Source organism: Dendrobates tinctorius, unplaced genomic scaffold (assembly GCF_039654945.1).
Source record: "Dendrobates tinctorius isolate UK_male_01 unplaced genomic scaffold, ASM3965494v1 ptg000075l, whole genome shotgun sequence".
In the NCBI taxonomy this organism is placed as follows: domain Eukaryota; kingdom Metazoa; phylum Chordata; class Amphibia; order Anura; family Dendrobatidae; genus Dendrobates; species Dendrobates tinctorius.
Window position 1 is genome coordinate 8,064,678 of NW_027361743.1, and position 26,922 is coordinate 8,091,599.

The window sequence follows — 26,922 nt, forward strand, 5'->3', positions numbered from 1 at the left end:
CCCTACACGCCGTGAAGACGCAGCAGCCATATGTGCAGAAAGTCCCAGCTGTTACTACATGCAGAAAAATAAGCTTTAGTTTGGAAGCATTCTCCAAGTAGTAAACACTTTTCGGGGATTTCAACACTTCTCTAAGCTTTTAAGTGACCGAAGCCAAGAGACGGGATCTAATAAATCTGTGCGGTTATACACTAGGAAATGTGTCATTAGTGCAAGTAATTGGTGGCCAAAGCGGTTGTCAATAAGTGGCGACAAAAAAAAAAAAAAAATCTATGTATAGTACCTGTAAGTAATTATTCATTCTACAACAGTATTCGAGAGTAAAAAAAAAGTCACAAAATGGGGACACAAAATACCCATCTGTGTGCAGCAATATACCATTTATATAATGTTTACTCATAGTAATGAAATTGACTTATTAGTTTTTGTTCACTCAGATTATAACCTTTAGGCCGGGGTCAGACTTGCGAGAAACTCGCACAAGTCTCGCATCTCAACAACCGGAGTAGAAAGACATGCAGTCACACACTCCGTCCCGAGTTCTGGAGGCAGTGCCGGGTATTGAGATGCGAGACTCGTGCGAGTTTATCGCAAGTCTGACACCGGCCATAGGCTGGCATCACACTACCGTGTGTGATGCGAGAAACTCGCACAAGTCTCTCGCGTCAACACCCGGCGCTGTCGCCGGTACTCAGGACCGGAGCTGCGGCTGATAGAAATACATGCAGACGCAGCTCCGGTCCGAGTACAGTCGGCAGCGCCGGGTGTTGATGTGAGAGACTCGTGCGAGTTTCTCGCATCACACACGGTAGTGTGATCCCGGCTTTATTTTGTGACTGTAGTATAATTTTCTAGCATAAAATTTACTTTACCATTCTAAAAAGTTTAGTGTTTTCACTACAAAATGCACAGTCTACTATTGGCACCCCACAGAGAAACTGTAACAGGTTTTCTATAGTGTGTAAAAAGAACTTTTCCAATTTACTGCTAATTAAAATTTGAAGCCGCTCTTGAGATATTAACCCCTTAGTGACAGAGCCAATTTTGTCCTTAATGACCAAGCCAATTTTTACAATTGTGACCACTGTCACTTTATGAGGTTACAGCTCTGGAACGATTCAACGTATCCCGCTGATTCTGAAAGTTTTTTCGTGACATATTGTACTTCATGTTAGTGGTAAAATTTCTTCAATATGACTTGCTTTTAGTTATGACAAAAATGAAAATTTGGCAAACATTTTGAAAATTTTGCAATTTTTTAAACTTTTAATTTTTGTGCCCTTAAATTAAGGAGTGGTGTCACACAAAATAATTAATAAATAACATTTCCCACATGTTTACTTTACATCAGCACAATTTTGGAAACAATTTTTTTTGTTAGGACGTTATAAGGGTTAAAAGTTGACCAGCGATTTCTTATTTTTCTAAAAAAATTTACAAAACCATTTTTTTAGGGACCACCTCACCTTTAAAGTGAGTTTGGGGGGTCTATATAACAGAAAATACCCAAATACACCATTCTAAAAACTGCATCCATCAAGGTACTCAAAACCACATTCAAGATGTTTATTAACCCTTCAGGTGGGTCAAAAGAACTAAAGCAATATGGAAGGAAAAAATGAACATTTTACTTTTTACACAAAAATTTTACCTTAAATCCAAACTTTTTTATTTTCACAAGGGTAACAAGAGAAAATGGACAACAAAATTTGTTATGCAATTTCTCCTGAGTACACCGATACCCCATATGTGGGGGAATGGCAGGGCTCAGAAGGGAGGGACTTTGACTTTTCGAACGCAAAATTGGCTGGAATCAATGGCGGGCGCTATGTTGCGTTTGGAGACCCCCTGATGCACCTAAACAGTGGAAACCCCTCAATTCTAACTTCAACCCTAACACAGCCCTAACCCTGACCCTAATTCCAACCCTAATCCCAATCCTATCCCTAACCACAACCCTAACCCCAATTCCAACACCACCCTAATCCCAACACCCCAACCCCAATCCAACTGTATCCCCAACACAACTCTAACTCTAGCCCAACCCTAACCCCAACCCTAACTCTAGCTCTAACCCCAACCCTAACCTTAATGGGAAAATGGAAAGAAATATTTTGTTTATTATTTTTACCTAACTAAGGGGGTGATAAAGGGGGGTTAGATTTACTATTCTTTTATTTTGATTTCTGTGATAGGGACCCCATTTCTCTCTACTCTGGTATGCTAGATCAAATTAGAGGAGAAAGAAATAAGACAGACTTTTTTTTTTTTTTTTTTTTTTAGATCGCCGTTATCCCATGAATAACAGTGATCACGAGACTGGGGATGGTAAAAACCGACCCTAATCATGTTCTCCAGTGTCTCAGCTACCCCCGCTGCTGGGGGGCGCTATAACCTTATTTCTCAAAGTGGCACTGAGGAATAAATACCCTTAACTACCGCCGTTAAAAGGCATATTGGCAGTCGTTAAGGGGTTAACATTTTTCATTTGTTTACAGCTTGTTGCCTGGGAGACCAACCACCGCTGCTGTCTAGCTTCTAAACACTGCACTGTATCTTGCTCGGATTAGAAGGTAACAGCCCGCTCCAGTGATCCTAGCCAACTTCAAAATAACGCTTACAAGCTCAATAGAAACGAGCTTGAAAGTAGTGCACATGAATTACTGTCTAGCAGGAGTGGTCGGTCTCCAAGGCAAAGAGTAAACAAAGGAAAAGTGTTAATATCTCAGGAACGGATGATAATTTTAATAAGCAGCAAGTTGCAAAATTGCTTTTATTTGCAAGCCCTATTCGATTATATGGGAGTAACCCCTTAAATTTCTAGATATCACGTTTTAGCTGATACACAACATACCTTTTGGAGTTTATCTGTTTTCTCATAGCAGATTTCCAGGTGCTGCCTCAGGCTGCTGTTCTCCTTGGTTAACATCTCCACCATTTGATGCGCTCGTTCCACAAGGGCTTCAGGGGGAAGCTGCGGGCCCAGAGATGGAGATTGGGAAGGGGCGAGATGTGATGCCATAGTCATTGTTGAGTGCAGGGAGCCGCTGACTGAGGACACTTGAGATGACATAGGACTGTGTTGCTGCAATGGGACAGAGGTGAACAACATCGGAGGCTGCTGCCGGCTGCAAAATAAAAGCCAATATAAGATATTAGTCCGCGGTGAGCCCTGCGACTGACGGGAAAATATATTTAAACAATGCTGAAATGAACAGATTATTTTACATGAGCATAAAGTTGTTTTAATTGGTCTTGCGACTCGGGTGCGGAGCGCCAATCTGTCCAAGCAATTAACTCTCTGCTGTGATATGCACCAAGATAATTTAGGTAAGGCCGTGTTCACACTTGCAGGCTGATTCTTTTGCAGTTACTCTTCTTCTCCGCCTTATGAAAACAGTGATTATGGTACCATGTAACAGAGTCAAAAGGGATAACTGCCTCTCTCAAACTAAACTTTTGTGAGGCTTTAGATGGCCGTACTTTGTTTACTGTATTCCACAGGTATAAAAACAAGTGAAAAAACTGTAATATTGGCCAAGGTCATCAATCACACACAACGGATTTCCAATTGGTTAGATTGCAGCCAAAGTGAATTGCATGAATAATGCAAATCTTCTTAGTGAACGGCGTGCTGGTTAGCATGTGTGACCACCACTCTCATCACTGTCCATAGGAGTGGTGGTCATACGTTCTCCGTACTAACTTTCATGTCTTCATGCTGTACATGTGTCTTTCATTGACATACTGCCAAAAAAATAACACACAATCACATTGAGCAATTGTCATAACATGTATTAAAGCCTTGAAGCCTGTTCCTTAAAAACATATTGTGACTATGATCACGGTGATCCGCCAGCAGCATGAGATAGAGCAGGAGAAATTGAGAATTATATATATATATTTCTCAATTTCTCCTGCTCTATCTCATGCTGCTGGCGGATCACCGTGATCATAGTCACAATATGTTTTATATATATATATATAAAAATCAAAAAAAGGGCAGCACTACCAAAATTAAATAGTTGGTGCAAAACCTATTCAGCAGTGTCCAAACAGCCAAATTAACAAAAGTAAAAAAATAGGCAGCACTCAAATTAAATGTGAAAAAAAGTGGATACTTTACTGATCCTCAAGTGGCAACGTTTCAATGGTGACCCGTCTTTATCAAACCAGTGTGTATATATACACACACACACATATATATATATATATATATATATATATATATATATATATATACACACACACACACATACATACACATATATATATATATATATATATATATATATATATATATATATATATACACACATACATACGGTACATACATACACACACAGTCTCTTTAAATTTTCCACTGGTTTATTAACGTATAGCATAAACCAAGGCAGGGTTAGCAACCAAAACACTGCCTTTCTGACCTAAAAGGAAAGCAACACAAAAACAAATGACACAGTCTGTGTTGCTGTGGGGATCCGCCCGCTCAGGAAACAAACATAAAAAAGGTCCAACTTTCCTTATTCTCAAAACACAGCTCTGGAGCTCCCATCTCCAAGCACACCCAACACTGAATGAGCCAGAAGGCTGTGTATTTATCCTCTGAACTCCACCCTAGGGGTGGAGAGATGGCGAACAAACTCCCACCCACTCTTCAGCTGTTCAATAAACCTAGCCCCAAACATTGCCGATTCACTTAGTGTGCTAGAGCATTTTTCCAGGTTCCTATCACTGAAGCTATCAACCTCAGTTATACATATCTCTCCTCCAGTATTATGCCAGTGACTTTGTCACATATCCCCCCCCTCTGCCCAATGCCGGCGGTTTTGTCACTTTCAGTTACTAGACAGGGAAGTCTAGACAGGGCACCTGTGTTACCATGGAGTTTATTCAGCCTGTACTCCACATGAAAGTTGATGTCCTGGAGCCTTAGAAACCATCTAGTCATCCAGGCATTCTTTCACTTCCTTTCAAACCTCATCCATCTCAGAATACAGATTTACATGAATAAAAGTCAAGTTATACTGAATATTTTCCCACAAATCTATATATCAATCTGCTCAGTTCCTCCTGTTCTATTACATACTGCCCACAATTAGGACTACACGAAAAACGTGACAGGTTCCCTTTAACAAGCAAATAATAATGTTCAATTGCTGTACCTGCTCATATTTAGTATCATCATTGCTTTCCAGAGTAAATTCAATTATTAATCCCAGTGATATTCAGTAGCTCCCACATCCTGGCTAATCCAAGTTGAATGTATGAATATTTTTTAAGACTTTTTATAATATCTGAGCCATAGAGGAAGAGAAAGAGGAAGGATCATTTTTCACTTTTATGAGAAAGTTATCATCTGGCAGAACCAGTGTGTGAACATGAAGGGGACAGCATTATAAAAGAAATAAAATGAAGTCTACTTTAAGGGTATGTTCACACAGCATTTTTTAAATCAGCTTTTTTTATGGTTCCACTCTGAAAAAGCTGAAAAACGCATTTTCTTGATTGCTTAATGGATGTAAAATAACATAAAAAAAAACCTAAACAAAAAAATGGCCAAAAAATATTTAACGAAAATGCCAACAAAAATGTTAACAATACACTTCAGGAAACGTTAAAAAACATTTACAAAAACAATGAGTAGTAAAAAAACAGCTGACATTTCCTGAAGCAGTTTCCACTTGAAAACCTTGTTGCTTTTATCTGCCTGGAAAAAAAAAACGTTATATGAACAAACCCTTCGGCTAGGCAACCACAACCACACGGCTATTGAATGGGGGAAAATTAATGTGATAATTACAAGAATTAATACATGATGCCAAATTTCTAACACTTTCCAACGAAGAATGGCACATTACCTTGTGACATTGTAATCTGGAGGAGGCTGGTACCGGAGGACAGACACCTCCGTCCGAGTCGGTTGTGAGGTGGGGTATGGATTTATCATTTCATGTACCATCAGGCGCTGCTGGTCATTGTAAAAGTGTCCTTGTCCCTGAATTTTATTCACAGGAGTTGGGGCCGGTTTCACCTTGTAGGGATAGTCCGGTGGAGGTCCTCTTTGCTCCCCTCCTTTGCCAAAACTTGGAGCTGGAGATGGAGCCCCATGTTTAAGTCCTTTAATGCTGCCCGAGGAGTGTTGTTTAAGTACGTTCCTCTCGAGTGACAACATTATTCTTTCGCTCATTGAGCGAACATGACCCTGCTTGAGTTCTTTAAGTGCCTCATCCTGGTGAGCCTGTCCACTGCTGGCCCGACTGACAGTCGGCCTTCCTTCAGTTTTGGATTTGTGATTGGCCACAATGCCAGCAACATAAAAACCAGGCACCATAGGTCCAGGTGGCTGAGCTCTAAAAAATTGGGATTGAGCCTTGGCTTCCTCGTAGGTTGGCAATTCCTCGTTATTTTGTTGGGGCTGAGATGTCCTCAAGGTTTTCTCCATCACGGTGTTGTCCACCTGATGTTCTTGCCCCTGTGGTTCTTGCCTCGCTGACTGGCCCACCATTTGTGGGTCTTCTTGGGTGAGGTTTTCAGTAGATGAAACAGAATTTGCAGGGATATTAGTTCCTGTTGCTTGTTGTATGGCCAGAAAGTTCATATTATCGTTTGGATTGCCATATCTCAGCTTCTCTTGGAGCAATCGCTTAAGAACGGTTCCTGTTGAAACATCCTCAGAACCTCGCATTTCCACCTCTGGTATCCGGTGGAAGTCTTGAGGTATGAAGTTGGACCTTTGTTCTTCTTTGAAAAATTCTATGAAAAAAAAAAAAAAAGGAAACAAAAAATAAGTAAAACATAAAATAAAGTTTAACTGCATGGAAGACTAATTACATGTAGCTTATCCTTAGGCAAATTTATTGACTGCAAAATTAAGCAGTGCTCCGTTCACACTTGTGTTGAAAATTCAACACATTTGACAGAAATATTAGCCATTTTTTTGGGCTGTATTGCGGACACCATGACAAAACCCATAGTCCCAGTTATAAATCCATGTTGTCCATCACATAAATGGAAACCAAGGAGAAAATTTTACCAAAACTATTAAAATCTGCGGAAAACCCCCAAGAAATAGGTATGAACAAACCCTTCACCCAAGTGGTCCCTGACAATGTGCTGATATAGACAATAACTTACCACCTGCCTGTTCTTTCAGGATGCCTGGTGATTCAGTGACTACGGATGATTGCTCATTGGTGGTAGCGTACAGACAACTGTCCTGATAAAGACAGGCATTCTCATCACAGGGTATAGGGACACAGAGATTGTAATATCCTGTGGACGTACCTGGAAAAAGACAATGAAGAATTATTATCGGTTGCGTCATCGTTAAACGTAAATACCATCCAAGACACATACAAACGAATTTTAGGCAACATTTATGGTCTATATTTTGCTCGTAATACCTACAACCCATTCAACTGAATTCTGCTGGGTTCTAGAGAAATCGTGAAGGTTTAATAAGGTGTAAAACAAACTAAAAAAAAGGGGAAAATTGCGCAAGGCTGGGCAGAGTCAAAGTGTTACATGCTGAAATTATACCATGAATAAAAGAGAAACCAGAAGCAATTTTATGGACTTGTTTGCACTGAAGACGTCAAATTCAGAAGATTAATTAAATATATGGTTTTATTCGACACGTTTCGAAGTACAATGCACTTTTTACAGATGTATTTTTTTTACTGACACCAGGACTGAACAGACTCATCAGAAGAACCAAACAACACTGGGATCCATGGGAGATCATTACTGGGAAAAATGACCAAAGGGTGGAACGGATCACTTGCTGCCAGAAGCCAAGTAGAGGGTTTACTTTCCGAAAAGCACTAACCTTTCAAGATTTCTAACATAATTATTTGCTCATATTGGAATATCATCTTGCACTTAACCATCGATATCTTGAGAAACTCAGCAGTTTGGCTTCTTCTAGACACGACCTTTCAAAACTTTGTCTCTCAGTCACACTGGGTTTTTCCTGTTTTCCTGATAGAAACCCACCGTACGTCTACCTTCAATCAAAGCCTTATAAAAGATGTATAGTCTTTTCCTGTTCTCATACAGATGCAGCATATCGAAAGCTTCATGTTTGATTCTTGCAAGGAAATCCCTCCGGAGAGGATTAATACTCTGATGCGTGGTCCTGACTGCCAAGCAGATTACAAGAGATCAGTATTAGACGGCACAAATAATTACTGTCTGTGGCTGTGAGGCACCGATGAGATGGGAACTACCTAGAATACTAAAGTCAAGTATTAAAGACCTATAGGGAATTCGACAGCATGATGTAGGCTTTCCACCCATGCAAGTGAAAACCTACAGGTCCCCATTCTTAGCCACTTACAAAGAATGCATCCCTCTCCATTGGAAAATTGGAGCGCTCACTTGTACTGCAATTTCAGAGCTTCCATAAACAATGAATGGAGAGAGACGAGCATGTGCCCAACCACCTCACCATTCCTGACAGCACATGACAGGGTCTCATTGTTGAGATCTCAGAGGTAGGATCCACTTTTATTGATATTTATGGTCTATCCTATGGACCTTCCTTGTGGTATGATTATTCTACTGCCTGACAATTTGGTTCCTGATCCTGACCTTAAGATGCTGACTGTCATTCTTCCCATTCCATGACAGCCCATTTCAGCAGCCACTCTGTGGACTCAACCTAGGGGCCCCTGCATATTTCTATATCTCTGCAGATTAGGTAGCTTGTGAAATCTAGAGTTCCCTTGGTATCTTGGTATCAGATTTTAAGGGATTCAGAAAGAGAATTGGAGGGATCCAATGGCTGGATATCCTTAAAGACAAAAATGTCCAGGAAGGATGGGAAATCTTGAAAAATGAAATTCTCAAAGCACAGTTGTTAACAATTCCGAAAAGAGGGAAGAATAGGAAGCATTTGAGGAAACCAGGATGGATGAACACAGAACTTAAGCACATGCTAAAAAGGAAGAAAAAAATGTTTATAAAATGGAAGGAGGGAGGCATATCTAAAGAAGAATATAATGCGGTCTGCAGAACCTGCAGAGCACAAATCAGATTAGCTAAAGCTGAAAATGAATTGAGGCTTGCAAGAGATGTCAAAAGCAATAATAAAGGATTTTGGGGATATGTCAAAAGTAAAAGAACAGTCAAAGATGCTATAGGATTTTTACAGGATGAAAATGATGAAATGGTAAGACAGGATGTTGAGAAGGCTGAACTTTTAAATTCCTATTTTGCATCTGTTTTCTCTCAGAAAGGAAATGTAACATCAACTGTTATTCACTGTCCTATTAAGGGAATAGAAGAATCCAGGATATCTATAAACAGAAAGATAGTGAGGAAACACTTAGCTAACCTAAATGAATTCAAGTCTCCAGGTCCAGATGAATTACACCCCAGAGTACTGAAGGAGATAGCAGAAGAAATTTTTGAACCCCTCTCCATAATCTTTGAAAATTCTTGGAGAACAGGAGAAGTGCCAGAAGACTGGAGAAGAGCAAATGTTGTTCCTATCTTCAAAAAGGGGAAGAAGGTGGACCCAAGCAACTATAGGCCGGTGAGTCTGACTTCTATACCAGGAAAGATCTTTGAACAAATTATTAAACAACATGTATGTCAATACCTGGATAAGAATGAAGTGATTAAACAGAGTCAGCATGGGTTTGTAACTAATAAGTCATGTCAGACTAACTTAATTTCCTTCTATGACGGTATCACTGATTGGGTGGATCAAGGAAATGCTGTAGATATAGTATATCTTGACTTCAGCAAAGCATTTGACAAAGTCTCTCATACAATCCTTATTGAAAAAATGACTAAGTATGGAATGGACAAGGCAACTGTTAGGTGGATTCATAACTGGCTTAGTGATCGGACCCAAAGAGTGGTCGTAAATGGCTGCACATCCAGTTGGAAGAATGTCTCAAGTGGGGTACCACAGGGCTCTGTCCTGGGCCCTGTATTGTTCAACATCTTTATCAACGATTTAGATGAAGGAATTGAGGGTAAACTGATTAAATTTGCTGATGACACAAAGCTAGGAGGGATAGCTAATACTAGAGAAGAGAGAGAGAGGATTCAAAAAGATTTAAATAAACTGGAGAAGTGGGCAGCAACTAACACAATGGTTTTTAACAGGGAGAAATGCAAAGTACTACATCTGGGCAATAAAAATGAAAAAAGCATATATAGAATGGGAGGAATAGGGCTAAGTGACAGCACATGTGAAAAAGACTTGGGTATACTAATAGATCACAGACTGAATATGAGTCAACAGTGTGATGCAGCAGCAAAAAAGGCAAATGCAATTCTAGGATGTATTAACAGAAGCATACAGTCTAGATCACGTGAAGTCATTATTTCCCTCTACTCCTCTTTGGTCAGACCTCATCTGGAATATTGTGTCCAGTTTTGGGCACCACATTTTAAAAAAGACATCAACAAACTGGAGCAAGTTCAGAAAAGAGCGACCAGAATGGTGACCGGTCTGCAAACCCTGTCTTATGAGGAAAGGTTGCAGGATTTGGGAATGTTTAGTTTGCAAAAGAGAAGACTGAGAGGAGACTTAATAGCTGTCTACAAATATCTAAAGGGCTGTCACATTGTAGAAGGATCAACTTTATTCTCATTTGCACAAGGAAAGACTAGAAGCAATGGGATGAAACTGAATGGGAGGAGACACAGATTAGATATTAGAAAAAACTTTTTGACAGTTAGAGTGATCAATGAGTGGAACAGGCTGCCACAAGAAGTGGTGAGTTCTCCTTCAATGGAAGTCTTCAAACAGAGGCTGGACAGACATCTGACTGGGATGATTTAGCGAATCCTGCTTTGAGCAGGGGGTTGGACCAGATGGCCCAGGAGGTCCCTTCCAACTCTACGATTCTATGATTCTATGCTACATGTAGTGGCTAACACAAAGCCTGTCCTTGGAAGTCCCTTTAAGTGCAACCAGCTTTCCATTGACAGTGCACCCGAGACCCTCGTTCAGTGAAGGATACATAGATGTTATGCATTGGAAAGATCATGGGTGTCAGATCCTTAGGTTTCCCATTAAAGTGACTACAGAGGCCAGAGCTGTACGAGAGATGACTTGATTATATACTAGTAAATACAAGTAAAAGTCTAGAAGATCCACAAATCCACCCCCACGCAGTGGTTAATATGAGTTGCCATCACCAGGGGCAAAAAGGTAAACATTTTTTGCCTCCTGGCTCAAGGATTTTTAGTACTCAAGAGTCCCGTCCCTTTATTATTACTTTTTTTGTGTTTTTTATGTATTTAATTACCCTAGCCTTAACTCTTAGGATTAGAAAAAGAGTGAAAAAATGAATAAGTTTATTATAATGTTAGTTTGTGCTTTTTTTATATATAATTTTTTTGTTTTGTTTACAGGGAGCACTTTTTTTTTTTCAAATTTGGGACTAGTATCCCAACAGATGTTGATCTCTCTTATCACAAAATTACAAGTCAATAGAGAGGTATAGCGTTGCGAGAAACCACTGTGCAGCAGAAGTGCAGTGTACATGACTCAATATTGTCTTCATTCAGTATCTGTTTGGCCTCTTATCTCGGTTGCTGCCTATGCAAAGCGCAGCGGTCGATGCGAGTTTGTCATCGGTTGCTGTGCTCAGCATAGACAGCAGCTAAGATGACAAAGCTTACTTCATTATACCGAGAGCCTTGTGATCTTGGCCATTGCAGAACGCAGCAGCTAATGACAATGTCATCTCGGCTGCTGCGCTCTGCATAAGATCTGTCAATGGCTACCGAGATGCAGCTACTGTCTCCTTTACTCGTTCGGCTCGGGCACTCACTGCACCAATGTGATGCTCGGTGCACTGGAGATTTCTCAGCGCTGGTCCAAGCAGGGGAGGAATTTTGCCCATAGGATTTGGCATCAGCGCAACCATCCCCATGCTACGCTAATGAGGAAAGGCAAAATACTGCTCAAGAATATGTAATCATCGACTTGCGTTCACTTTTTCCCATTCTATGTGGAGATCATGGCAGGCCAGCCATTATTTTAGTTCTCTTGTCATCGCAAAGACTTTACACATAATGTATGGACATGTGGAATGGCCGACTATCAGAGTATCCGTGCTCTATAAATGAGAGATGGGATGTTTATTATCATATGAGAAGTATAGAAGTGGTATAATCCTCCGCACTCCATCACCATGATTAGACACCAGGCAGCGTACGAGTACACTTACTGCCTACCTGATATACCACATCTCCAATCCACTGTGAATTAACAGCGAGATGCATCAGCACTTTCTTCAAAGCTTATCTCTGAAGTTATTAAATTTCAAACCGGCCTAGGAATAATGGGAGAAATATTTTATAAAAAGTTCGTTTAACTACTGCTTAAAGGGAGAGAGTCCTCTAAATACAGAAACCCAAGGAAAATAAGCCAAAAGGTGGAAAATAGAGATGAGCAAACCCGAACTGTAAAGTGTGCGTTCTGAACTCCGAACATGGACTTCTCCTGGAAGTCAACTTTAGTGCTGTGGAGAGAGAGAAAAAAGATCGCTCTTCTTCAGGCTTGGGTCCGCAATAAGTTCTATGGGGTTTGGGTTCAAGTTCGGGTATAGTTCTGGTGCCCGAACTGAACTTTTGTCTAAAGTTCTCTTGAACCCAACAAACCAGGGAATCAATGGGTTCACTCATTACCAATTATAAATTAACTATTTAGTTTTATGGATGAAACCACGCAGTTCTGTTTGGTCAATTATCTGAACGCTACTGGGCACAAGAGCGCTGATTGTCCTCTTCTTCTAGCATCTATTAAATGCCCTATGAAGGTGACGTTCAGAGGGAGCAGATTTTTCACCAATCTAAAGCGTGGACTAAAAATCTGCCCCCCAAAAATTAAGGATAATTATCAAGTCTCCAAAAAAGGTCCAGGATGATCCAGGAAAAATGGGAGACCTCCTGGAAGAGTTGGCGCTCCTCCTGGTCACTGTAGAAACCTGCGAAGCAGCAATTTCATAAAGTTTTTGTGCTTGATGCAGATATACTCCACCATTGATTATGGCGATGAGTGGAGGCACGGAAGGCAGGAAAGGGGGGATTAGCATAGAAAAAGTATAAATTTGAGCAGTGAGCTTCACGTATAAAAGTATGGGGCACCATGTCCCACATGTTAGATATCTCATGTTGCATGCATGTGCACAGAAAAATCTCTGCCACATCTGAACATGTACACGACATAGCCACTTACTGGGGTATATACATAATGCTGAACTCGCAGGATCCTGCCAGGTCAAAAATGTAAGACGGGCGAATGCTTCAGTTATCATAGGACCTCCACCACCGGTGTGATTGAGGAGGCGTCCACAATGCTGCATTTAAAAATTCTTCTACTGAGGCTTAATTTTTGCTGAATGATCAGTTTTATTTTTACACCATGTCACATACATAGAATTTAAAGATTGAATTAAAATTAAATTTTGCATGAAGAGCGCATACCAAGGAATCTGTCATTTGTTTTCTATGCCATGTGGTATAAAGAACGTTATCTTTTTGCAGAGGTCGTAATAATTTTGATCAATTTTTTTTCAGACTTAACTATTTTAATACAAAAAACTTTTTTTTTTTTTTTTTTTGGTGGACAGACCTTTATCTCATTCATATTGTATTCCATTTTCTTTATTTTTTTCAAGCTATAATCATTTGATCTCTAATGCAATGCATTGGGATATTTAATATTCCAAAATATTATTGCCTCTGGATTTTTGGCCACATAGACTAAGGGTTTAATCGTTATTTAGCTGTCACCAAAAATCTAGTCTAAGCGAGGGTGATCGTCAAGAGGCTTCACAATCGTCGTAACCAAAAGTTCTGAGACTGACACAGGTTTTGATTTTCACAGTTTGATGCTTTAGAATTTTTAGATCTTTTAGTAGGCTGTTTCTATTGTTACTGAAGAACACTCAGCATTTCATACGCTTTTCAACTTTTCTTGAGAAATACATCAAGTTTATGTAAAGACTCAATATTTATAAAGTTGGCCTTTATTTTTCAAGACATCGGCCCTTCATCCCAGCAGTTGGATACCAAATCCTGACTGATGACCGCCTATTCTTGTCTAATCAGTGCTTAGAGTTTATCCCAATTTCTTTGGTTTTGTTTGTCCATTTACTTTTTGAGGACTGACTATAGGTTCTCAATGGGATTCAGTTTTGGGGAGTTTCCTGGCCATGGATCCAAAATGTCAATGTTTTGTTCACTGAGCCACTTAGTTATCACTTTAGTCTTGTTTCGCTGTCTCCATCATGCTTCAAAAAGCATAATCACCAATTTGCTCCTGGATAGTTGGGAGAAGTTGCTCTTGGAGGATAATTAGATCCCAATCCTTAGTCAATGCCGTGACCTTAGGCAAAATTGTCAGCGAGCCCCCTCAATGGATGCAATGTCCTCACACATGAATGGTCTCAAGACACTGTCGGGTTGAAATGATGGCAGTGCTCACCTCTCCGGATAATCATAAACAGTCTGAAGGGGGCTTCATCAGGGAAAATAACTTACAAGTACATAAACTGGACTGCAGAGGACTGGGGTGACATTATTTTCTCTGATGAAGCCCCTTTGATGTACTTCCATTCCCGTAGGAACATCCAGCTAAAAGATTTAAAAATTTTGAAGCAGCGAAAATGTGAGAAACAAAATTTCCATCAATCTCAAAACTTTTGGCAACGGCAGTATAGAATATTAGAAATTTTACTCCACTTACAATTGTGAAAAAAAGGGAGAAGTGGGAGATCGGTTTACAAGCTTCTCCCTCAGCTCCCCATGTTTCAGTGCACATAGCTGCGAGAGATTATCGTCCACTGTTTGTTAGTATAATTAATGCCAATTACAGTCCCGCTTCCTCACAGGCATACTCAGTGTTTTCAGAGCGCAACAATTTTTGCATTTTCTCCGAATCTCAAGGACTTTTTGGTAGGAGCCTGCCAGACTGTTTGCTGCCACATCTGTGATAGTAGCTTTAAATGCAAGATAAAAATTTGCATTCCCACTTGATTTTATGATCTTTGCTTGGACAGTTAAACACATCAGAATTTTTGTGCAAAAACAGAAGAAAACAACTCAACAGCATTTACATTACATGTGAACACGGCCTAAATATGCAAGCAAAGTGGCTAAAAAAGCAAAGTAGACGTGATTTCATTAAATCTCCTACCCTCGGTTCGTCTAAAGATGCTACTGGTTTTATAGAGAAAAAAAAATCCCAACATTTTTTACATCCTTTACTGATCACCATATACTGTATAAGCCAATCGCTGTGTTGTGCAGGCTGTTACGATTACAGGGACACCAAATAAGTTGACGATTTTTTATTTTGTTTTGTATTTAAGTGCATTAAAAATTACATTATTGTAGAATACAGGGACATAGAAATGCACTGGTGTGTACAAATGTATCTCTATGTACCTGTATAATCTACCTGTAGGTTCAGAGCCTGCAAGTAGCTTTAGCTACTACCTGCAATGATGTAGGTTGTGTGTTCAATTCCCAGGAAAACTCACAAAAAAAGACAAAATTAATTTTAATTATTTTTTAGGCAGTTTTATAGGAAAAAAAATCTGACTTTTTCTTCACCCCCTAGAATACAGTGACATAGAAAGACACTGCTACGTACAGATGTATCTATACTCTATGTACTACTATCTTCTGCCTGTGATTTCACTGTCTGCAATGAAGCAAGTGCACAATATCCTCCTGTCTCCATCAGTACATTGCTTTAGCTACTGCCTGCAAAGATACAGGTTGTGGGTTCTATTCCCAAGGAGACCAGATCGCAAGAAGAGAATTGTCTATTTAATGTAGTGTGGACAGAGAGATGCTAGCCCTTCCCCTGAGGAGCCTCAGAGTGATGAACACATCAAAGAAAAGTTAGTATTGGAAGTCGTGACAAAGACTTGACGTGCCGTGACAGCGGGACTAACCTCTCTAATTGGGACAGTCCTATTAAATCCGGGATGATTGGGAGCTATGGTCATCTTGTTACATACTGTATTTTCAGAATTTAGTAGACTAAGATGGGATTTTTTTTGCAGGTTTTAAGGTTTTTGTTCCTTTAAATTTCAAGTTGCAATCCATTAACACTTTCTAGAAGAGGCAGCGCATGGAGAGGCGCAGCTAGCAGACTGAATCAGTGCTGTGTTACATTATCGCTGGGCCTTTCTGGTTGGAACAACATACTGTATTTCCACTGAGACTTCCTGTGCTGTGTGACTTCTCGGGCAGAATGTAATCTGAGCCCTGAACATTTCACTGGACTAAACATAAACATGTTCCATTCATCTCCTGTTTCCTGCAGGTATCACTTCTGCTGAGCCGTGATAACATCCAGCGCCAAGTATTAAACCGGGGGGACCCTTGCGCCAGGGGAGGGTGGACGTTACCCTGCCGCGAATGCCTGAAAGTTTTGTTTCCAGCAACTCCCAGGATACTAAAAATAAACCCGGCTAAATATTTTCTCATGATCTGCAGAGATCTCCTTAGGGTCAAAGACCCAAAATGTCTAAGAAAAAGTCTCGTCAGTTGCACAAAATTAGTCATAGAAAAAAAGCGTCTGCTGGTATTCGGGGTGAGAAACTATCTTTCTAAAAAGGTGCTCAATTTTGCTTTTTGGAAAGTGCCGCGTAAAACGTCTCGCGACATCTTGCGATGAAGTGAAACCGGTTCAAAGATGGATCGGATTTGCTAAACTTCAACACCCGATCCTTAGGTTCTCTTAGACACGCCGCTGACAGAGGCTTACTCCTCTCCCCATTGGAAAATCATGAATACTTGGTCAGTAGCTATGGAAAGTATATTCCACAGTAAGGCCATGTTCCCACCTGGGAAAATATGGTGTCTGAATGATACAATTTAATAGCAATTTGTTTAGATTAGTGCGCTTTTGGTTTATTTTCCTCGTCTTTGGTGCAGATTTGATAATTTTTTTATGTGTTTTTTTTTTTTAGTGTAGAAATGTTGGGATTCTGCACTTTAAAAACACAACAGTGATTTTTTAAGTCCTTTTTTTCCCCCATGGGTTTTCATGAATTCACACTTTGTTTGACCTGTTAATCACAGCAAATTTTCTGTACAAGAAAAAAAAAAACTAAATGGGAAAAAAAACACAGTTTACACTATGTTGGAACATCGCCCTATGTCCACGTTCACGTGAAGTGTTCCAGATGTGGTTCTCCACAGACTTAGAAGGGTACTTGTGAAAGCATTGTCAGAATTCTGCACTTGCCATCAATAGTACTAAACACCTTGACAGAATCTCAAGTGACACTGCCGATATATCCCAAAACTCAATCCCACGTACGACCTCTTTCTCTTCCCTTCCGGTGCTAGAGCATGTGAGCAATGCAATTGGGAAAAAGAAAGATCCTAAAACGCCCTCATACACATTAGACCAAAGTTGGCCTAACCCACCGACACTGCTGGGATTGGCAGACAGTCTAATCATGTGTATAGAGCTTCTCCCGACAGACAAGGTTCGGGCAGCATGAATTGCAGCTGCCGAAACTTCTTGTTCTCTAGGAGATAGGCCACCACCAGAAGTGTCTAGCAGCGACTTCCCTTTTGAGAAGAAATAAATGTTCAGTCGGACAGTTTGGGTAGCCAGGAGAGGTAGACGACAAATGAACAATCATTTGGCCGACATCTATCTAATGTGTAGTCCTGTAGTTGGCCATGGGTACAAGACAGCTATCGACAGTCATCGGTGAAAACTGCCTGTAAACATGCAACGCACATATCGGCTCGGCATGCTTGTTTATTCCTATAGAAAGAAAAACTCACAATGGCGGCGCTCATCTTCCAAAGGAGCAAAAGGTTAGGCACGTTGAAATTTGAAGCCTCCCATATATTTTAGCTAGCTGTCAGTCGAGCTCCCATGTTCTCTATGACAGAGCCTCCGCCAGACATCTCTGGCAGTGGCTTATCTCTAAAGAACAAAAGGACCAGCAGTCTGAAATTGGACATGCTAGAGCCTTATCTCTCCCAACAATCATCTGCTGGGGGCCCTCATAGACATTAGACTTTCATTCGAACCTGTCGATACGCCGTCAACGTTAGTCTAGTGCCTTAAGAAGAAGCCATAAAGATGTGGTCAGTGGAGGTTCCAACTTGTGAGGACCCCATGTTTAGCATTAGGGCTCATACTCACTTGCAAGAAACTTGCACGAGTCTCACATGTCAATACCCGGCACTGCCGCCGGCACTCAGGACTGGAGCATTCATCTGCATAGAAATACATGCAGCTGAACGCTCCGATCACGGGGACATGTTTGAATTTTGGCCTCTGGTTGTAATTGACTAATTTAGCATAAATTTCCATACAAAGTTAGCATAAATTTCCATTCCGCCCCCAGCCACACCCCCTCCGGTCAGCTCCTCCTATGGTTGCATGACGCTGCATGCGATCAGCGTACCCTATATTTAGCGTTGGGTACGCTGGCCGTGCGCTGGCATGGATTTGCTTGCGCATATGCCCTTTTTGCGCTGCGCCGAGCGCACAAAAATGCAACATGGTGCGTTTGGTGCACATCGGCGCAGCTCAAAAAGGGCGCATGTGCAAGCAAAACCATGCCAGCAGGAGCTGACTGGAGGGGGCGTGGCCGGGGCGGAGCTAAGCGGCGGCCGAGTGCTGCGCCTGGTAACACTAGTCTGAAACTAGCCTAATCTGTCTTTTCGCTATTTTTCTATAACTGCAAAACTGCACTTCTAAAACAGTCACAAGCTGCAGCCATGTGCACAGATGATTTTGGTGTCTTGCATGAGAATTGCCGTGGTGTGACACATGTAATCGACATAGGACAGTCCATGAGCATCGAAGAAGGCAACTCCATGTTGGATACTGCAGCCCCGAATTAACATGGGGCAGACACCAACAGATCACATACGGGTGACCTATCCTAACTATATTACATTCTTGTAAAACCCCTGTAAGCACTTCATAGGGTTGTAATAAAGTGATATTTTCTCAGATATTTGATAACATCTGTACATTTAAAGCTCATAAATAGGATATTTCTTTATGATCAGTGGGGATCCAACCTCTGGGGTCCCACTGATCTTGGGAATGAAGGGATTTAGTGCTTTGGCCCCTTTACAGTTTTTCCTCATCCCGACTCTGCAGGAAGATCGCAGCTCCGCACCATTTAAGTGATTGCAGCTGCTTGTAGTTTTCTATACCGTTTTGTAGGAAAAAAACATGAAAGAGTCGCAATACAGAATTAATGCTGCAGCCCCATCGTTTTCGTGATTGGTAGTGGTCTCAGAGGTAAGACCCCTGGCGATTATAAACTGATGGCATGATATGCTTGCGTTATGCCATCAGTTCACAAGATGGGAATACTCCTGTAAGTTCTGTTCAAAGTCATCAACCAGAAATTGTATCTAGCGAGGTTCTGACCTAATATAAATGAAATATGTCTGGGCTGGAAGCCAGTTATACGTCTACGGACTTGTCAGTATGCAGCGCATGAATCAAATGTTCTAAATCTAGGATACGGGGCTCGGTAACCAATCCATATCTTACAAAGAAATAAAACTTCTCTCCACTATGCCGTTCCTCTCTTATTCCTCCTGGAATATATGGAAAATTGGATGACATTATAATTGTCAACAAGGCATATCCTTACAAAGTGCTAACTGTGACCAGTCATGGCCAAAAATTTTGAGACAAATGCATTTTGGCTATTATATAGTTTGCTGCTTCAGTTTTTATAGCGGCAATCTGTAGTAACTCTAGATATTTATGAAAGGGAAGTTATTCCTTGCCATGAATCTCCACTTAACTCACAAAAGCTCCATTTTCACAGGATTTCAGTTCTGCCACAAAATGACCTGCTTACATCATTTTACTGATCTTCTTGATAGCTCGAGGACAAGACAGCTGTCAATCTGATTGAATTATAAGAGCAGACTGGTTTCTTATAAGAGGACTGGTTTTTGAAAGCGTTGTCTTCTTTTGTAAATCCCCAAGGACACATGTGCAGTCATCATTCTTTTGCATCAAAAGGGCTTTATAGGCAAGGACATTGCTGCTTGTAAGATTGCCCCCAAATCATCCTTTAATCAGATCATCAAGGACTTCAAAGCAAGAGGTTCAATTTATGTGAAGAAAGATTTAGGGCACCGAAGAAAGTCCAGCAAGTGCCAGGACCTTCTCTTAAAAGAGGATTCATCTACATGATCGGATCAACACCTGTGCAGAGCTTGCTCAGGAAAGACAGCAATCAGATATCAGTGCATGTACAGTAAGGGGGAGGCTAGACTGGCGTCAGGGGAAGAAAAGGTGAGCGTTACCATTTTGTGTCATGCCAAGGGCTTTTCATTCATGGAGGGGGCTCACTCACAATTTTGCCTAAGATCATTGCCATGAATAAAGAATGAGCTCTATACAACTTCCAACAGAAACTTGTCCCAACCATCCAGTAGTATTTAGGTGATGAACAATGATTTTTCCAGCATCATGGAGACAGCGTCACGACCCAAAATTGATAACTTAGCGGCTCGGAGAAAAAATTTACATTTTGGCTCCATGGACAGTAACTCACCAGATTGCAAACCCATTGGCCCAGAAGCTGATACCCAGCTGCCAGGGCAAAGTGCAGAAGTCTCGAGAAATAAGGGTACACATTCTTTTGGAGAAAAACAATGGAAACACAAACTGTCCATTCACTTAAATTTTACGAGGGCCTCCCGACTCTCCACCGGCAGGAGATGTCAGGGGACAGAAGGATTGGACATCTTGAATTAAAGCTCAATCTTTTTTTGTTATCCCTCTGACAGCAGCTTACTCCACTCTGCCCAAACCGAAGACACGTATGCTTGGCACAACTGAGCGTACATGTGTATTGTGGAGTTCAACGAGATATCTGCCAGCCCGGTAAGCGTTTGGCTGGCAGATATCCAAGGTGTATTTTAGTTCATATTGGCCTTTAAATGACATTGGGCAACGGGTGGACGCTCTATGTGCCTTCACAGAAAAGTTTTCAGACTAAAATTTTAAACATGGACTACTCCTATTCAGCAGATGATGGACTGTCATCAGTCGGTAAATGATTGCATTGAAATCTTGGATAAAAAGCATCCGTTTTGATCGACTTTAGGCTAAAAGTGTCTGGCATTCTTTAAGGTGGAATCAGAGGAGGCTGAACGTCTGTCGCATTAAGGCCATGTGCACACGCTGCGGTTTTGCTGCGGTTTTGGCCCTGCAGAACTGCAGCAGTTCCGCAGACATGGTACTTTACCATGTTAGCCTATGGGTTTTCAAAACCGCAGTGCTCACCCTAGGGTTTTTTACCTGCAGAAAAGCTGCGTTTTTTTTTCTGCAGCATGTCAATTGTTTCTGCGGATTCTGCTGCGGTTTCACACCTTTAACATAGTAGAGGTGTGAAACCGCAGGGCAAAACCGCAGACCAAACTGCAGCAAAACCGCAGGTCACTTTACCTGCGGTTTTACCTGCATTTCCGCGGGGAAAAACCCGCAGGTGAATCCGCAGCGTGTGCACATAGCCTAACAGTATTCTAATTCATTGTCTCATATTCATTTTTATTCCACAAATTAAGATTTACAAAACAAACATCCCTGTAAATAGAAAGGAAATATTCCCCTGGGGTATTTCTTTTTATTTTAAATCGAGTATCTGCATTGAGAGGTATCTGGTTCTCATTTCAAAAGCTCCAAATACACGATAGAAGACTCATCTCGACCCAAAATATCTAAAATATTGCTTATTTTGCACTTAAAGATCCAATATTCGCTACTTCAGGTAGGATATGTTTACGCAGAGATTTTAACATGTTTTTTTGTTTCCTTAAAAAACCTTTACAACTCATATTTTAGTGTTTTTTTCTGTGCTTTTTGTGTATTGGTGGGGTGCGTTTGTTGTTTTTATTTTTTTTTTTAAGCAGAAATACTTCAAGTGTTGTCATTTTGCTTTCTTTTTCCCTATGGAGAAAAACATCAACATATGCACTAGGAGTGTTTTCCCTTTGAAAACAATATGAAGCACATTCAAGGATTATTTGAAGGATTTTTGTGTGTAGTTTGAAGCAGAATCAGCTCCAAAATCCATGTAGAAAACACTGTGCAAACATACCCCTAGGCAGTGTTCCCACAATGCTTTCATGAGGCTTTAGGTGACGTGGTGTTCCAAAAAAGATGTAAAATGGAACGATTTTACTGCATTTTCTGAAAATTGTGGCAAAAAAAAGCATCTGAAATACATCGTGTGAACATGGCACCAGGAATTTTTTGTAGAGGTTTATTTTGAGTGGATCTATTCCAAAAACAATTTGTAAAACACTAGGATCACTTCCTCATCTATGATGTGTCCTACTGTGAAGTTTAGCCCTTTTCAGATGCAGAATACATGATCGGCATCGTGTAAGATTTTGATCATCTGCTTGTAAGAGGGTTATGAAAGGTGCAGCAAACAAATGATCGACACCTGACAAGAGGTTAATCATTTGCATGTTACTTCTGGACCTTGAAGAAGCTCCAGTAAGGGTGTCATCCTAGTTGGATAGCTCTTGTCCATATGCCCCTGGATATATGGCCAACATAGGACCCCATTATATCAGCCATTGTTTTTTATGTGGATTTTGGAGCAGAGCTAGCTACAAAATCCAGATGAAGAAATTTTCTACCCTTAAGGGTATGTGCACACTTCTCATTTTTATACCCATCGAGTTTTCGAAAAACCCTTCCGGAAAATGCTGATGGCATTTTTCATGAAGTATCTTCATCACCATTTTCTCAGTGAGTTTTGTGGCGGGCGTCTTTTTAATTTAAACTTTTAATAGCGAGCAGCAAGCCACCCAAAGAATGGACACCCTGCTTCTTTTAACCACTCTGCTTTTGAAGCGGTTAAAAGGTGACAAAAGACGCAACATGCACCCAGAAAGTCATTTTTACATTGCAGTACAATTTTTGGAGATTTTTTTTAATGCTTTTTCTGGCGGGAGAATCTGTCTAAGGCCGGGGTTACACTTGCAACTGCAATGCTAGAAACTCACGCAAGTCTCTGGCATCAAAACCCGGCACTCGGGACCGGAGCGCTCAGCTGCATAGAAATACATGCAGCCGTACACCCCAGTCCCGAGTGCCAGGTATTGATGTGAGAGACTTGCGCAAGTTTCTCGCATTGCAGTTGCAAGTGTGACCCCGGCCTGTGTATTTTTGCTGAGCAAAAAAACGCAGTGTCTTAGGCCTCTTTCACACTTCAGTTTTTTGTCTCAGTTAAAATCCGCCAAAAAGGCGGAAAAGAGAGAGAGTGAGAGAGAGAGAGAGAGAGTTTTTTCGTCCACCAGAAAGGATTTCAGGGTTAATTTTCTCCCTGACTTCCTTTCTCCGGGCATGCGCACTGGAAAAGGCGGATCCAACAACAAAAAAAAGTTGCATGTTCTGTCGAGGCATGCCAGCAGATGAAAAAAATTTGGCGGATCCTCACAAAAACGGATCCAACTGATGGCCATCTGTCAAGATCCGCCAGTAATGCAACTCAATGGGGAAAAAAACGGATCCGCTAAAAAAAATGGCGGATCCGTTTTTTTCAAAACCTGGCGGATTTTGACTGATGGTCAAAAACGGAAGTGTGAAAGAGGACTTACTTACAGCAAAGTGGATGGGATTTATAGAAATCAAATGCCCATTGTGCATTTTTTTACGCTGCGTAACCTGACCGGTGGTGTGTTTTGAACTCTGAAACATGTCAATGTCTTTTGCGTAAATATGCGTTTTATCTGTAGATTTTCGCCGTAGACTTGAATTAGATGAGGAAAAATCCTCAGGTACAAAAAAGCATAAATTCGTTTTTTGTTCGTTTACTCCGCAGAAACCCGATCTTAGGTAATTATGCTCTAGATTTTTACAACAATCTGCTTTCGAAACTGGAGGCTGAACATCTTCAGATCAAATTTGGATTTAGGGCAGAATCTTGACAAAGTATGGCTCCATTCAGACTTGGTCTGTGCCCACTGTCGGGTGCATATGCTCAGGACAGAAGCCCCTGATGGTGACTGATCCTCAGTCAGAATGGATACAGAGGCTTCCATTTACCATAGGAGGCCACTGTAAAGAAACCGGTCTGCAGTGCTTTCCTATATACTTAAAAAAATGAATTTGCTAGTGAAAATCAGCCACACGAAGACTGAAAGAACACACTTTTGATCTCCGTTTGGTGAATGGCCACCTATGGTGATGCAACAAGTACCTAGGATAATTATGACCTAACAAGACAAAGAGATCAATTAGGCCGGTGTTACCCATCCATGAAACACGGACCACTCTCATACTGAAATACCCAGCCGACGGACCGCCAGGTATCCTAGGCTGACCCAACTACCTCAGGAGCATTTATGAAGCAGCTCAGGTCAGGAGAATCAGCGGTTGGGCCAGGCATTGGCCTTTGTTTCATGGACACATGAAACCGGCATTAAAAGAACAAAAATATTTATTGAATCTCAAAACCGTAAGACAAAAAAAGAAAAAAAATTATGCGCCATCATAAATCAAGCCAAAAAAACAACCAAATGTGATGTAGACAGGAAATCCAAACCACAAAACTACTAAGGGAACGTCTCGTCCTCTAAATAATTGTTCCTCTCATCGCCCAAGACACCTTTCATACACTCGGAGAGTAAAAATCTAGACATTATTGTCTTCATTCCCTCACTTTATGAGGAAAAAAATATCCATATTTCCCATAACAACCCAGAATAGCTCAGCTTTCATTTTCACACCAGAAAAATGGTTGTTATGGGCAAAAAGGCCAATTTTTCTCTGTTTCGACACAAGGCCTTGCAATTATTTTTATTGCTGTGTATAATGCCTTTTAATCCCTTAGGAACATATTTGCCTACTTTGGGTCTTCACAAATAGCCACATTAGCGTTCTTGAGGCTTCATTAATACATATAATAATAATAAATTTTTATTTCTATAGCGCCGACATATTCCGCAGCACTTTACATTTCAGAGGGGATTTGTACAGACAATAGACATTACAGCATAACAATAATCACATAGATCATAACAGATACCAAGAGGAATGAGGGCCCTGCTCGCAAGCTTACAGTCTATGAGGAAAAAAGATAGACACGAAAGGTGGGTGGTAAGGTAACAGTTGCCCTGATTGTATGGACCAGCCATAATGTTAAGTGTGTAACAGTACAGACACAGAGGGCTAATGGATGCATAAAGCATGTGGGAACATGATGCGGGGAACCTGGTTACGGTAAAACTTTTGAGTGCCACACAGGTATAGATTAGGTTAATGTGTTGAGGCGGTAGGCCAGTCTGAATAAATGTGATTTTAGGGCACGCTTAAAATTGTAGGGATTGGGGACTAATCGTATTGACCTGGGCTGGGAAGTGCATTCCAAAGAATTGGCGCAGCACGTGTATGGTCTTGGAGACGGGAGTGGGAGGTTCTGATTATTGAGGATGCTAACCTCAGGTCATCAGCAGAATGGAGGGTGCGGGTAGGGTGATATACTGAAACAAGGGAGGAGATGTAGGGTGGTGCTGAGCCATGGAGGGCTTTGTGGGTGAGGGTAATACGTTTATACTGAATTCTGGAGTGGATGGGTAGCCAGTGTAATGACTGGCACAAGGTAGAGGCATCGGTGTAACGATTGGTGAGGAATATGATCCTGGCTGCAGCATTTAAGAAAGATTGGAGGGGGGAGAGTTTGGTAAGAGGGATTCCGATTAGAAGAGAGTTACAATAGTCGAGACGAGAATGAATAAGAGAAACAGTAAGAGTTTTTGCGGAGTAAAAAGTAAGAAAAGGTCGAATTCTGGAAATGTTTTTGAGGTGCAGATAAGAAGAGCGAGCCAGTGATCGTATGTGGGGGGCAAAGGAAAGCTCGGAGTCAAGTATGACCCCAAGACAGCAGGCATATTGCTGGGGAGTAATAGTGGAACCACACACGGAAATGGCAATGTCAGGCATAGGTGCATTAGTAGAGGGAGGAAACACAAGGAGTTCAGTACATATAGGTTTTGGGTTACTTTGCAGAATATGGCCTGTTTTTTATCAGTTCACTCTGTGAGGCATTTGTTTTTCCCAAGCTTCTCGTACCTATAAAAAACATATAAAAACAGACCCATCCAAGTCTATAGGTGCGCAGATATTGCGTCTGTTTGTTTTATGTATATACTATGGACATACATCACAAAACAATCACTGACCTCAGGGAGACCTGTCAAAGAATACACTGCGGCAGCCGGCAAAGGTGCTCAGTCACAGTGAAATCCTAGGTGCATTGCTCCCTGGGAAATACGAATATGCAAATAAAATCCGTGGAGCCTCATTTAAGAGTCTCAAACAAGGGACTAGCAAGATCTTCCTCCAGGGAAGGACCCAGCCAAGGGGTGGCTCGTTTCGGAAACCACCATTACCACCATATTAAGTGGCCCATTAAGTCAATATCCAGCTCTTTACGAGTTTACAGATATGACAAGGGAAATACCAAGGCCAGGTATCCATCCACAGACAGCTGTTTCAGGGTGTTGCCCCTCATCAGTGTGGAGTAGGATTCTGGTTAGGTGGGAGCAATACCTAGTAGACCAACATCACGAACAATCACTGACCTCAGGTAGACAGTATGGACATAGAAAACTGGATTTAATTTTTGAAATTTTTTGTGTGCCGATGCTTAAAAATGGATGCCATACGGATGTAAAAATAGAGATACAGATGACACACGTATGGTATATAGATGGAATATAAATTAAAACTGGATGAAAAAGAAAGGTTTTTCATATACTAGTCTGAATCTGGCTGTATGGAGAAAAACGGACTTCTGAATGAGCCCTTTTGCCAAGTTCAAACATATGCAAAATTGTCCGCTTTTTGACCCAAAAAAGAATACACAATTTTTCATCCATATACCATCTGTATGTCCATTTTTT

The 26,922-nt window shown here is 41.0% G+C and overlaps 1 protein-coding gene across 4 annotated transcripts in view; it reads right to left on the reverse strand.

The window, feature by feature from the left end:
- Nucleotides 1-26,922, reverse strand: part of AMOTL1 (angiomotin like 1) — a 192,029-nt gene that overhangs the window by 34,279 nt on the left and 130,828 nt on the right. For 3 of the 4 annotated variants that reach the window (XM_073582968.1, XM_073582967.1, XM_073582969.1), the window contains 3 exons: nt 7,138-7,287; nt 5,862-6,756; nt 2,855-3,128 (listed from right to left, as the gene is read on the reverse strand). In XM_073582968.1, coding sequence (XP_073439069.1) covers nt 2,855-3,128; nt 5,862-6,756; nt 7,138-7,287 — 1,319 coding nt within the window. Of the gene's footprint in view, nt 1-2,854; nt 3,129-5,861; nt 6,757-7,137; nt 7,288-12,207; nt 12,306-26,922 lie in introns of all 4 variants that reach the window. The other variant, XM_073582970.1, reaches the window with a different exon arrangement.